Here is a 13,474-nt window from a genome sequence, read left to right as displayed (position 1 = left end):
CACCTCCGTTGGGATTCCTGTGTGTCCTGGCATTTGGCCCAATGATGTAACAAGACTATGAACCTCTTTAATAAATAACAACAGCTCTAAGTGGTCAAACATTTCTCAAATTAGAATGAAATGGATTTGTAATTCAAAGATACTTGTCCCACTTGACCAGCCAAAGAGCTCTATCTATAATAAATATACTCTTTCTAGAGTTCCAAAACAGAACTTTGGACCTAAAAGTGAATCCAAAAGAACTAAAACTCAAAATTCATCCCATTGGTAGAGCTAGGTGATATTAGAGAAAATATACTTTAATCCAGTGGGATGAAAAAGTAACAGTGATCATAGAGACCGTGTGTGTGTGTGTGTGTGTGTGTGTGTGTGTGTGTGTGTGTGTATGTGTTTAACAGTTTGGGGAGTTACTTTAAACAGGACCGTTTTGATGATTGATCTTCATGCCTAGTGTTTTAAACACAAACCCAGATCGTGTGCATATACACCATCTAGTGATCTTATTAAAATTCAGATTCTGATTCCCTGGCTCTTGGCTGGGGCCTAGGAATCTGCATTCCTTTGAAGCTGCCAGACGTCCTGATGCTGTTGGTGTGTAGATCACACTGAAAAGCAAGGCTCACCCATTTGTAGACTTGAACTCTTGAACATCCTTGTCTTCTTCTCTTTTTAGTGATTGCCCCACCTCCCAACCCCTGTGAGGATGGCAGCCATACCTGTGCTCCTGCTGGCCAGGCCCAGTGCATTCACCATGGAGGCAGCACTTTTAGCTGCACCTGCCTGCCTGGTTATACTGGTAACGGACACCAGTGTACTGGTGAGTACCTGCAGCTCAGCCTCAGTGACTATGGACAGTCACCTTGGACGCACATCCCCACATAGCCAGGACCTCTCTCAGAAAGCACCTCCCTTCCTTTTGACTCACACAGCCTCGGAATTGCCAAAAGAGAAAGAGGAAAAGTGTCCTTTGAGTCTGAAAGAGGGCCCAGGGTGATTTCTGTTGGACTAGATTGTTGAGCATATATGGTCGTCCTTGGTGGAAATGTGCCTGGAGCACTGGGGAACCAGTGCCAGCTTGTAACCTTCTGTTCCCTGGGGCCTCATATAGGCTGAAGGAACTTGGGAAAATTATATAGTGTCCTGTTAGGATGTCTCCAACTTTCAGTCTCTTTGGTTATTGGCTTAATTCAGCACTTCCAGTCATGCCTTATTTTTAGTTGCTGTTCCCCTGCTTGAAGTGATATTTTAAGCATTATCTAAACATACATCCAATTCTTTCTCTCTGTTGTTTCCCCTCTCTTCTCTCTCTATAGAGAGGGCTAGCAATAGATGATAGATAGATAGATAGATAGATAGATAGATAGATAGATAGATAGATAGATGATAGACAGATAAACTCCACAGATATAAAAGGATATTAATGCATACCTAAGTACATACAAATTTCCTCCCAGAAATCAAACTACTTTTAAGACTTCCTGCAGTATTTCATAAAATCACTAAACCAGAATGCAGGATTAACTATTCAAATTTAACTTAGAAATAGTGTGTGGCGTTGTTACTGAAAATCTAGGCATAATACTCTGGGTATAAATCATCGTGAAACTGGGATTAGTAGTATTTTAATCTAGAAATTATTCAGTGTAAATCTACATAATCCACTGAAGATTTTCAAAATGCACCCGGTGGCATGTGATTGAATTGAAACGCAAGCTCGTGCTGTCTGTCCATCACTAGAACACACAATTATGGTAAAATGAGACACTGGAAGTGAGAAAGTGGTGGGGGAAGTATTTGGAATGGAAAAGGGTCTGTCTTGGGAACATAAACCTAAAAAGCAGACTTTTCCCCACTCCTTGAATTGTGGGTTGCCTCTGCCACCACACACCTGGGCCCACTGAGCTGATTCGCTAAGAACAGCCTTAGAACTCCTGGGAACTTCCTAAGAGATCTAAATAGCCTGGCCCCCTCACTCCTCACCAGAGGTGTGATTCTCCTCCTTCTCCCATTCTTTTTCCTGTTGGTTGTAGCAGCACAGGCTGACTGACCAGCAGGCTGAAGCCGTGTATCACTGACAGACCAAACGTGTCAGCAGCACAGCCCTCCACTCCTTTCCAGGTGTGGCGGGCTCTTTGGTATCATATGAACTTTGCTATTTAGTCAACTCACATTTCCACTTCTGTACAGAAGCTCTGCTTGTGGTTTTCTTGAAAACACAGTTTATATTGAAATGACCCAAAATTGTGGCTTTTAGTTTAGACCTGCCCCGCACCACCCCGCAAAAAAACACACCAAACAAACAAACAAAACAAAAACAACAAAAAAAACAACACCTACAACTTTAGACAGAGCTCAAGTGTTTCTCAAATTAGATTGAAGTAGATCTGTAATTGACAGATGCTTGTCACACTTGACCAACCAATGAGCTCCATCAGTAATCAATACACTCTTTACAGATGCGGGTACCCTCTATAGGTATGGGGGGTCAGGGTGAGGAACACAGACTCCTTAAACCCCACAGTGGGAACAATGCTTTTTCTACCCTTGTGGAGCTTATCATTCAGTTTGATTTAACACACTATTTGTTCTAAGAAATGAGAATATATAGAGAAAAAAATTCTTGTCAGTAGAATTTCATATTTAAACATCTGGCTTCTCAGGTCAGCAGAGATGGTGCTTGTAAAGTATTTAATTCCTTAGGTCTTTGGTTTAAAGAAGTTGAAATTAATTGCAGCCGAGATGTGATGAGTGTTGATCATTCATCAGAATGTTAATTGACGTTCGATGCGTCTTGTCCTAATCCCATCTAGAATCATTCTCTCTCCCTTCTTTTAGCTTCTTGTAGTCTGTCCTGTAAGACTTGGATTACCTCGCTCGTTCTCTGCTTTTAGCATTCTCTCTGGAACCCACAAACTTAAAAACACAGGGAACCCATCACTTGCTTCCCCAGTGTGTTAGTTATTTATTGCTGCATAACACATCACCCCCAAATGTAGCAGTTTAGAACAATACATGCTTATTATGTATAGGTCAGGGGCCTGGGAATGGCTTAGGTGGGCCCTCTCTTTAGGACCCTCACAAGACTGCAATCAAGGGGTATGGCAGGCTTGCAGTCACATTTGAAGGACCAACCGGGGAAAGGGCCTCACATGGTTATTGGCAGGATTCAGTTCCTTGAGGACTGTTGGATTGAGAGCCTCAGGGTTTTGCTGGCTGTTGCTGGAGGTGACATCAGCTTCTTGCCACATGGATCTCTCCAACAAGGTACATTACTTCATCAAAGCCAGTGGCAGGCAACACATCTGCTAGCAAGATGGAAGTTATAATCACAAAAACGACATCCCCTCAATATGGCTTATGCATATTGGTGAGAAGTAAGTTACTGAAGGAAAGGGGATCACACTAGACTGTGAATACCAGGAGACAAGGAACTCTGGGGCCATCTTAGAGGCTGCCCTCCATGGTCAGTTACCTTCCAAGCTTTCCAACTATGTGTTGGTAGAGAAGGAAGAGTCATTTTCCTAGTGACCTATTCCATGCATAAATCAGGCTGGGCTAATCATGAAGGTGACTTGCAGGATAGGCCTGTTAAGTGTGTGAGTGTGTATGTGTGTGTGTTTAAAGGCATGCCACGGTGTGCATGTGTCCCAATGACTATACAGGTAGAGAAAAATAAAGATAAAGCCTCTATTCTGTGGAAAGTGCATTCTTAAGGCACACATATTTTCTTTTTATTCCACCAAACTAGCAATAAAAGGGTGTGTGAGGTTTTTCTCCAGCCCGTTTGTTAAAAACCAGGTTCCCTGGAGAGGTTGCACTTGGCTTTAGGTTCTCAAGCTAGTCTTAGTCACTAGCAGGAATTACTTTATCCCCGTAGAGTTCAATTGTTTTCCTAGCCTCCCTCAGTCTGGATTGATTTCAGCCCTGTATTAGTATGAGCTGGATATTTCTCAGGCATGTTTGTTCTTATAGATCTGTGGTGACTTTTTGCCTGTTGCAAAAGCAGATTGTTTTGAGTTGGGACCTTTCCAGGCAGGAGCAAGTATGAGTTGAACTGGGTTCCAGATGGCCCGTTACCCAGAGCCATCGTTGCTCAGGAGGGATATGAGGGGAGGTACTTACTCTCTCTCAGGTTTCCTGTTCTAAGCATATGATGTTGAGTAAAGTACGGTAAAGTTGGTATAACCATAGGAGGAGAAGAGAACAAGGCATAAAAGGAAGAAGTTTATTATACTCATAGGTTCCAGAGAGGGGGCCGTTGTGTGCTTCGCAGGTTCACACAGGGCCACAACCAGATGGGTAGGGAGTGAGAATTTATGGGCCAAAGACTTTATTGGGGTCCAGAGCGGGATGGAAGTTAATTGGCACCAGGAAATGTCACTGTGTGGTTCGAAGGAAAACCAGGTGGGAGTGAGGGTAGTTCGGGGGAGGGAGAAGCTACAGTCCAGTGGTAGGGTTTGTTGTGAAGGAATTTCAGCTGGTTTTGGGTGTGGGCTCAGAATTACGGCAGTGAGAAGAATGTGGAAGCACCAAAGCATGAACTCAAAATGTAGGATTTTTAACACGCTTTCTAAACAGGTTTTTTGCTAGCTCAACAGATGATAGAATGGAGAATTAGGCTGAGATTGTGCCATCGTTTATTATCTCGATGGTAAAGGAGCTCTACTACGCCTTGAACATTATTGTCTTGACCTCAATGCTCTAAGAGCCCCTAAAGCCCCTTGACAGTGATTAAGCATAAATGCAGCTCCCTCTCCAATGGTGTAACAAGGAAAGCTGCTCCCTCACCCAGGGGCTAAAAGTCCACACTTTCTGTCCTGATGCCTGCCATCCTGTGAAATAGGGAAGAGCTTTCTTTACACAAAAGCTCCAGTTCCCCCCAAACCCCTGAGTGTTTGCACTCCTGAGGGGGGCTGTCGCCTGCTCTGAGCTCAGGCCCTGTAGTGGCTGACCGGACTCAGTCTCTGTCATGGTGCCAGGTCTTCCAAGGGTGGCAGGGATGGTACTTCAGGGAGCCTTAACCTTCTCCAACTTTTGGGGGGTGGGTTTCTCACTAGTGGTTCTTTTAGTCTCCTCAGGGACTTGCTCTCCATTGGTCATTTGTAACAGTTACTATCTCTCCATGGCTTTCGTGTCTGTGGGGAGGTGGCTGCTCTTTCAGGTCTGATCATAATTCTAGGCCATAGGCCTGAGGAACGTAAGTAACGGTAGCTCTGGAGAGTCCCCACTCTCTTAGTTCAAAAATAATCACAAGAAGCTGATCCATGGGTTCTAGAAAAAGGCCCTGTGTCTCAGGAATTCCTGCTTCCTGTCATTGCCTGGGTTCCTGTTATCATGAGAAGTACTTTTAGCATATGTATTATGAATAGATTTAATTTCCTGCATTTGGCTGGACGTTAATTTTCACAGCTTTGGTTTTGTAGCCAACTTTACAGTCTTTTCCAGACCCAAGGAACTGGATGGTCACCAGCTTTGGCTAACTGGGCATTTGAATTAAGTGCTTTAGAAGAGACAGAGTGCCAACCTCAAGGATAATTAAATATGACAATATAGAACTCACATTCGTTAAGATTGGAGATAGGTTTTTGTTATTGTTTTCATTTGCTTTATTTGGGGTTTGAATAGCCAGCCAGTAAACCTTGTTTGCTTTTAGCCTTGCAGATGAATTTACAACTGCATTTCTGCCTTTGTAGTTGAAAGGAAGGTGATCATGGAGACAAACTGCTCATCTGGGGAGAGCCTTCCTGGGTGGCATTAAACTTGGTTTTATCGAGCATTCAAGATGTTTTTGGACTTGAGGGAACTAATTTATGTTGACTAACCTCCCTTAAGACTGAGGATAAGCAGAATGGTAATTTGCTAATTACAATGTAAGAGGTTCCTCTCCTGTGGACAGAAGGTCTGTGTTGAATGTCCCATGTGTCCACATACTAGTACCTGGGAAATTTCCTTAGTCATGGGCAGGTGGCTCAGCGAGAGTGTTGTCATAGCCAGGGTGATAGAAGAGGTTCCATCTGGGTCACAGGAGGCAAGGCAAGGAGCCACCTCCGTCCCCAGCCAATTCACAGCAAAGTCAGGGTTGTAAGTCTCTGGCTTCCTGAGTCCGATGCGTCCCTGCTTTGGGCTACACCGATTGTCACAATTCACCTCTTCTGGGACTGTTTTCCGGGTTTCACACTGGTCATCTCATCCCGCGTTTTTTCCCTATTTGCACATTTTGAATGTAGTTTTGGGATGTTATTGCGGATGTGACTACGTTATTTTCAGTGGAGCCTTGATCAGACATACACCCTTATCCTCTTCTTGCTCTGGAAGACTTCCTGTCTCTGAAGATGGCTATCTCAACCACTGGGCATTGGTTTTAACAGTTAGCCTCTCAGAGGTGGCTTTCTTTGTTGTTGTTTTGGTGTGTGTGTGTGTGTGTGTGTGTGTGTGTGTGTGTGTGTGTATATGTATGTGGTGAGTGCGTTATTGTTAGCATGTGCTGATTTCAGTAAATTAAAGGAATATACGTTGGCTTTTGTTTGGTTTCAGGATGCTGTAGTTTTGACATGTATGAAAATTAATCCTCATGGTACTGTGAGTGAGTGGGGGGGTCCAGAACTATTTGTACTTATAAGCCTGATAAACAGATTTCTTTTTATGTGCTGTTTCAAAACCTCTGATAATATTTTTTTTATACTTTTCTATTCTAAAAGTGGAAAGTAAATTTCTGATTATTTGGGCATTCTAAATAGTAGGACTCTGATTAGGCAAAACTGAATGTGCTTCTAAGTTAGCTGAAAGAGTATTTGGGGCCTCATGGCTTCTCTGCAGTTATAAACCAGTGCCATAGGGAGACAGTGCCAACAATGAAAGGAAAAAACTATTGTTATATGTATTTATTATAGTGTTCCTCAAAGGAAATGATATCTAGTCTAAAGGTTAGTTCAAAGGTAATAACTTCCTGGAATTCACTATAGATGAAAGATGCTCTAGAAATATACTGCAGGATATAGTTTTCTGAGTGACCACCATTTGATTTCTCCACTGAACCTTCTTAGTCTAATGGGTTAATGTACGTGTCCCTAGACTCTGTGCTGATATGCTTGCCTTTAGGTGTCAGCATGTTTCTGCTCATGCCCAAAGGTCTTCTCAAGTTGATCCCTCATCACTGATCCACGTGTACCAAGGCCATATCAAGGCTGTACTAAGGCACAGATTAAGTGCAGTGAAGTCATGCTGTCTGTTCTATCCTTTCCTCCTTCCCTCTCTGTCCCTGTTCTGACCTCTGCAGATGTTGATGAATGCTCGGAAAACAGATGTCACCCCTCAGCTACCTGCTACAATACTCCTGGCTCCTTCTCCTGCCGCTGCCAAGCTGGCTATCATGGGGACGGACTTCAGTGCACACTTGGTAAGGTTGGGGAGGCCAGCTTAGGACAGAGAACCCCCAGCTCCTCCAGTGCTGCTTTTCTACAGCGCTTTAGCCCACTCTCGGTTTATCCAGGTCTGAGGCCTTACTGGATCTTCCAGGATCTAGATTCTTTTCCCCTCAGTTCCCTCCAGCTGCCCAGTTTACTGCTAGTACACTGGCTGTTAGCATTCTGGGAGGCCCAGGGAGTGACCCATCCATTGTCCTCCCTACTAGCAGATCTGGTTAACTGCCCTAGTGATCTGCGTTGCCTTGTAAGTGCGGTTTAGATGAAGTATTGAGATTAAGTTTACTAAACAGAAGTCATATGCACTAGTGAGCTGGGAGCAAGTTCCCACGTGACAGCTCCAGGAAAACTGGCAATCTAGTGACAGCCATTGACCTGGAGCTGCTTACACTTCAACTCTGGACCTCAGAGGATGAACAGAGCTTTGTTTTCTCCAGAGTCTCTTGGGATGTTTGGACAGAAGCCATGGTGGTTCTTCATTTTATCCAGACAGCAGCAGGAGCCTGTGGGCTGAGGGGAGGGGCTGTTTTACAGTATCGTCAGCCAGGGACTTCTAGGGTGAACTGTGAGAATGCGAGAGATATTAGTAGACAGTGGCAGAGCTAAAATAAGAATCCAGGACTCCAAACTCCTAGCGCCTTGCTATTTTCCCCATGTTATGCTGTCTTCTAGCTATCGATGAAAAAACACCTCAGACAGACTTTGAGGTTGGCTGGTAAAAGTGGGTGGGTTGCAATGCCTTTTACTCTGCCTTTGTATGTCCTCTTCCCTGGCCCCGAAGACCCCACTTCAGGACTGAAACCCTGTGAACACCAGCAGCGCAATGCTCAGGCTCAACACACCTATCCTGGTTCCCGGATCCACATCCCCCAATGTGACGAGCAGGGCCACTTCCTGCCACTGCAGTGTCACGGCAGCACCGGCTTCTGCTGGTGCGTGGACCCTGATGGTCATGAAGTCCCTGGGACCCGGACTCCACCGGGCTCCACTCCACCTCACTGCGGACCACCAGGTGAGCCTGTCATGAAAGAAACCACGGACCAGGTTAGGCCTGGGCTTGAGAAGCATAATGGTTTGGACTGTGGGGTAGATTACAACCCCTGCCCAGACCATGCAGACCCAGGGCTGATCACCGTCCTCCTTCCTAGGAACACTCGAATGACATGTGCATACCTCTATGCACATTCACATTACAGGGACATAGAGACATGCACATGTGTGATCGCTGTGCCTCACTGGACACCAGCCTCTTAACCCTCGTCGAGTATAAGACTACAAGTTGAGATTGAGTGGGTAGGTCAGGCTGAGGCCATTGTTCTAGATCTGTTATGGCAGCTTAGAGCTGATGTTAAGACGTTAGGACCAGAGGATCTTGCCAGCCAGCCTGTTGTCCAAAAGGAAAACTGCCTTCCCATACAACTTTATATCACTTTGCCTTTTGAATTGCAGGAAACAGTCTGAAGGCTGTTTTAATATCAGTAAGAAAAATAAGCATGTCACTTGTGGGTGGATCCTGCTAGTTTGCTCTAAGCTAATAACCCAGCCCTCTCTGTCAGGCCCAAGACATCCATGGGTCCATGGGGAATCACTTTTGTCCCAGCCACCTTCAGAAGAGATGCAGGAACCTGTTTTGTTAGCCTGTGTGATCTGACATGCTGCTGATACATATCTGTCACTGAGCGCTCCCCGTCCGATGGAGCAATGGTTATCAAGTGCTCACAAGTTCATGCCAACTGCAGGTTGTCAAGGCAGGTTTCTGCTCCTTGATGAACTGTTCAGAGATGGGAAGAACTTTTTTTAAAAATAAAGAACTTTATTGTGAAGAACGTATGATTGGTTTGATACTGTTTTAGCCAAATTAATTCCTGTACCCATGAGCTTGCGATTCAAAGATCCATTTTTATTATTGAAAAGGGTTCCATTTAAATACTAGTTTGAGCCTTTCATGTTTGTGAGTATGAAGAGCTGGATAATTGCCACAAGTTTTGATCCTTTTAATAATATTGTTATAGCCAGGACATCAGTGATTCCAGATTCACATAGGTAAAAATTGGGAATGCTCAAACTAGATGTATACTCTTGTTTCCATGCTGACACTTAGTTCCTCTGTCCTTATTTTTAGGAAAAGATTTTGCAGGTCCAAAAAAAAAAAAAAAAAAAAAAAAAAAAAAAAACCAGAGAAATCCTGTTTCACTCATGCCTACTCTTTAAAAAACTTGGTTTTAACTCCAGCTGGGATTTGAAGAAATCAGATGTTTGGGAGTTGCCTTAAGGGAATGGTTCAGAATTCTAATTAAATTTATTGAGACAACCATGTGTTAAGGACAGTGATTCAAAACGGCGCCAAGAGAATGAGAAGTTAACGACTAAAAGAGAGACACGTTCTTCTGTGCAGACTCTTTCCCATGGCCCAGATTTCCCCCTTGGAGCTGGTTTGGCCGTGGCTGCCATTTCTGACTAGTCTCATCTGCATAATGGGGTCAGCTTGAAGGGGGGAGAACACTCTCTGCTCAAGATTTCAAAATATTTAAAACCTTGCCAACCAGAAAGAGAAATAAATCCGTGGTTGGATTGAGAAGGAGCTTCAAATAGTAAGGAATGAGAGGGATGCAGATGTGTGAGTGACGTGAGGTGCCCATTTCCCAGAAGCTGTGCTGTGTGTCCTCATTCCCGACAAAGAGATGTGCCTCATTGGGTGGTCCCTGAACCAAGAATGGATCCTCTGAGTTTGGAATGTGGACCTGGGGTGGTATTGGGAACTTCTCCAGGGAATCCCACCTTGTAATGGATGGTGTCCTAGGAAGTGGCATATCCCTTTCCGGGTTCTTTGAGACACATCTGGATGAAGAAGGCAGTCTTTCCTTCTCCAGGAGCTCTTAAAAAGCACTTTGCTTCCCATGGGTCATGAGCTAAGGAGACAGCCTGAAGGGCAGCCACTTCCTCCAAACCTGGTGCGTCTTGTAGTTGAGCTAGTTGGGTTTGAGCTCTGAGGATTTGATTCACCATCTTTCCTAGAAGACTTGTAGGTGCTAGAGCCCAACTGTAATGTTTCCATTTTGATTCTCTGAAGACATTGGAGGCTTTGACCAAAGGAATGACATGAAATGACTTGGTTTTAAAGGGACTCTTCTGGCTGCTGGTTGAGTTTACACTGGGTGGGGGCGGCGGGAGAGGGTGGAAGGCAAACCAGTAAGGCTTTTGTAGTAATTCTGGCATGAGATGATGGGGCTTTGAGCAGGGTGATAGGGGTGGATGTGGTGAGAAGTGAAGATACTCTGAATGTATTTTGAAGGTACAGCTGATGTTTCTTGACATATGGAAAGTGAGAGAAAGAAAGGAGTTAAGGACGATTGGGCCTGAGCCATAGAAAGATGGAGGTGCAATGTACTCGTAAGGAAAAGTCTGGGGCAGAGCCGCTTTGCTGGGGCAAAGCAGGGGCCCAGGTTTTGTTGTTGTTGTTGTTGTTAGTTCTCTGAGATTTCTGTTATACATCCAAATGGTGGTATCAAGTAGTTACTTGGCTGTATGATTCTACAGACCATAGGCTTTGACTTGCAGGAAGTAAATAGAAAGTGCTTCTCCTTTTTTAAGTCCCTTTAGGTAATCGTACCATAGATGACTGTACAAGTTATTTCGGGAGCTGTAGCAGAGTCCTCTCAGACAGAGAACTGCTGTGTTTGGGATAGGGTGGCCCTGTGGAAGCTGTCTGGGAGTAAACTGCAGGCGGAGAAACTGCTCTGGCAAGAGAAGCTAACGGGAGCTGAAACATAGTGGTGAGCTGGGAGGGAGCAAAGAGAGGAGGAGTATGCTGGAGAAAGGGGACAGCAACATGGCAGGAAGCTGGCGCCCACAGTAAAGAGTCAGCTTTGAGATAATCTTGGGAGCAGGGTGGCCAAAGGACATCTAGGAACTGGAGTGTCAAACAGTCAGTATCGAGTTGTTTGCCACCGCCTCCACTCTGCTCACATATACCAATTACAATTAAGTCACACTGTCAATTATGGACAGACACTGAAGGCCATGTAAGTAGCACATTCAGTAACACTTTCTAAGACGCACACTAGCCAGTTTCAAGATAACCTTCTCAGACGCAGGTCCTGGAGTTTGAAGCAAGTGGGAAATATTTGCTTTAAGCATCACGTAGGCCATTGAACCTCCAAAAAGTCCCCACAAGTGCTCTGTTACCAGATGCCCTGAGCCCCAGGTGGAGCGGTCCTGAGATCATCCCCCTTCCCAGGCTGAGTGAGCCCTGCCACCCTTGATCTTACTGCCTCCGCTTGTTCTTTCCTGATGTGGTGGGGGCTTGATGACAAATCCTTCTGGCCTGGGAAGACAAGAGCATCAGGATGCCTCCCCCCCCCTCCTGACTCCCATGGAAAACTTCTTAGAGCACTTTACTGCTCTGCTCCAGTGTTCAGGGGGCGGAGGCCTCCTTCACAGGCATGAGGAGGAGGAAGGCCAGGAGGCCAGGCAAGGGGATCTTGAACTACGTGCTGCATTGTCCTTGGTTCACAATCAAAGGCTTTTTTATCCCATCTGCTCAGAGCCCACCCAGAGGCCCCGGACCGTCTGTGAGCGCTGGAGGGAAAACCTGCTGGAGCATTATGGTGGCGTGCCCAGGGACGACCAGTACGTGCCCCAGTGCGATGACCTGGGTCACTTCACCCCCCTGCAGTGCCATGGGAAGAGTGACTTCTGCTGGTGTGTGGACAAAGACGGCCGAGAGGTGCAGGGCACCCGCTCCCAGCCAGGAACCACCCCTGCATGTAAGTACCCAGGGACAGCCCCCACTCACCCTGGCTGCATCTGAGGTTTCTCTTGAGGGAGGCGGCCAGCTGTGCGCAGAGGTGGGCAAACAAGGGGTCAACAAGTCCAATGAAAGAAGTCACTACTGTGCTGGGTTGATTTATTATCTGGTCCACCCAAGATCCCAATTTGGATTTATTGTTTGCTTTTGTCATTAGCAGTTTCGGTCATTGGAACATCTGGAACCCAGTTCAACATGCAGTTACTCCCCTTCCCCAGCCCTGGGTGAAAGGGGAGTGTGTCACTCTCGGGCCCCAAGGAGAAGCTGACACAATACTGGCTCAGGTTTTTTCCTCTGAGGAAAAAAAGAAAAAAAAGACCCCTGCTTTGTTCTGGGGGAAATGTGTTGTTGTCTTCCTCCCTAGTAATTGGCAGTGATTTACATAATTGATCCTTGGGAAATAAAAACCTAGAAATTAGAATTTCTTTTAAGGAACATCTGGAGTACATCTGTCTGGGGTAAAGAACTTTTGATGTTTGGAGGCTCTTGTGTGTGGGAAAGTTTCTTTTCTTCCCCCCACCCATCCTGTTTCCTTTCTTCTGTGTGTCTCACATCTTCCTTCTATTTCCCTCGGCAGGTATACCCACGGTTGCTCCACCCACGGCCCGGCCCATGCCCAGGCCTGATGTGACCCCTCCATCCGTGGGCACCTTCTTGCTCTATGCCCAGGGCCAGCAAATCGGCCACTTGCCCCTCAATGGTACCAGGCTTCAGAAGGATGCGGCCAAGACCCTGCTGTCACTGCATGTACAGTGGATTTCTCCTGTGGGAGTGCGGCTGCATGAGGCTTTCGGATCTGGGCAAGGGCTTGAGGTGGAGGGAGGTCCTGGAGGGTTTCTAGGCTGCAGTCTGTCTCTATGGGCCTGCCATCAGCACAGCACAAAGTAAGGCTCCCTGCGGCCGGGTCATATCTGACTGACCAAGGCTTTCTCCGTTTGGTTTATAGGGTTTCAGATATGTGGGAAGGGAATTTCAGAGTTGTCAGGCTACTGAGGCAGTATGGTGATCCAAGGAAAAACTGACTCTTAAGCCAAGTCCTCAGGGTTCTCTCCATCACCAGAGACCCTGGAAATCAAAACAAGACTAACTACAGGTGTGGTTTCCATAGTCAATTGAGAATCCCAAGTGGAAATGAATTAACGATTGCCTCGTTGTTGCAGCCCCCTCTCCCCCATTCTGGTTCTGTTGACAGGCCTGTTTTCTCATCATCTCTGACTCCTTCAGAGATGAAGGTTTGGAGAGAGAG

At 45.8% G+C, this 13,474-nt stretch overlaps 1 protein-coding gene across 1 annotated transcript in view; it reads left to right on the top strand.

Moving 5' to 3' along the window:
- The window catches only part of NID2 (nidogen 2), a 60,790-nt gene that overhangs the window by 40,338 nt on the left and 6,978 nt on the right, over positions 1 to 13,474 (top strand). The window contains exons 11-15 of the mRNA XM_019725694.3: positions 674 to 817; positions 7,277 to 7,396; positions 8,203 to 8,433; positions 11,966 to 12,187; positions 12,806 to 12,975. Coding sequence (XP_019581253.3) covers positions 674 to 817; positions 7,277 to 7,396; positions 8,203 to 8,433; positions 11,966 to 12,187; positions 12,806 to 12,975 — 887 coding nt within the window. The remainder of the gene's footprint in view (positions 1 to 673; positions 818 to 7,276; positions 7,397 to 8,202; positions 8,434 to 11,965; positions 12,188 to 12,805; positions 12,976 to 13,474) is intronic.

This window comes from Rhinolophus sinicus, chromosome 3 (assembly GCF_057876585.1).
Source record: "Rhinolophus sinicus isolate RSI-liver-muscle chromosome 3, RSI-T2T, whole genome shotgun sequence".
NCBI classification, from domain to species: domain Eukaryota; kingdom Metazoa; phylum Chordata; class Mammalia; order Chiroptera; family Rhinolophidae; genus Rhinolophus; species Rhinolophus sinicus.
Note: the sequence above shows the minus strand (reverse complement) of the source record. Positions and strands in the feature narration are given on the sequence as shown.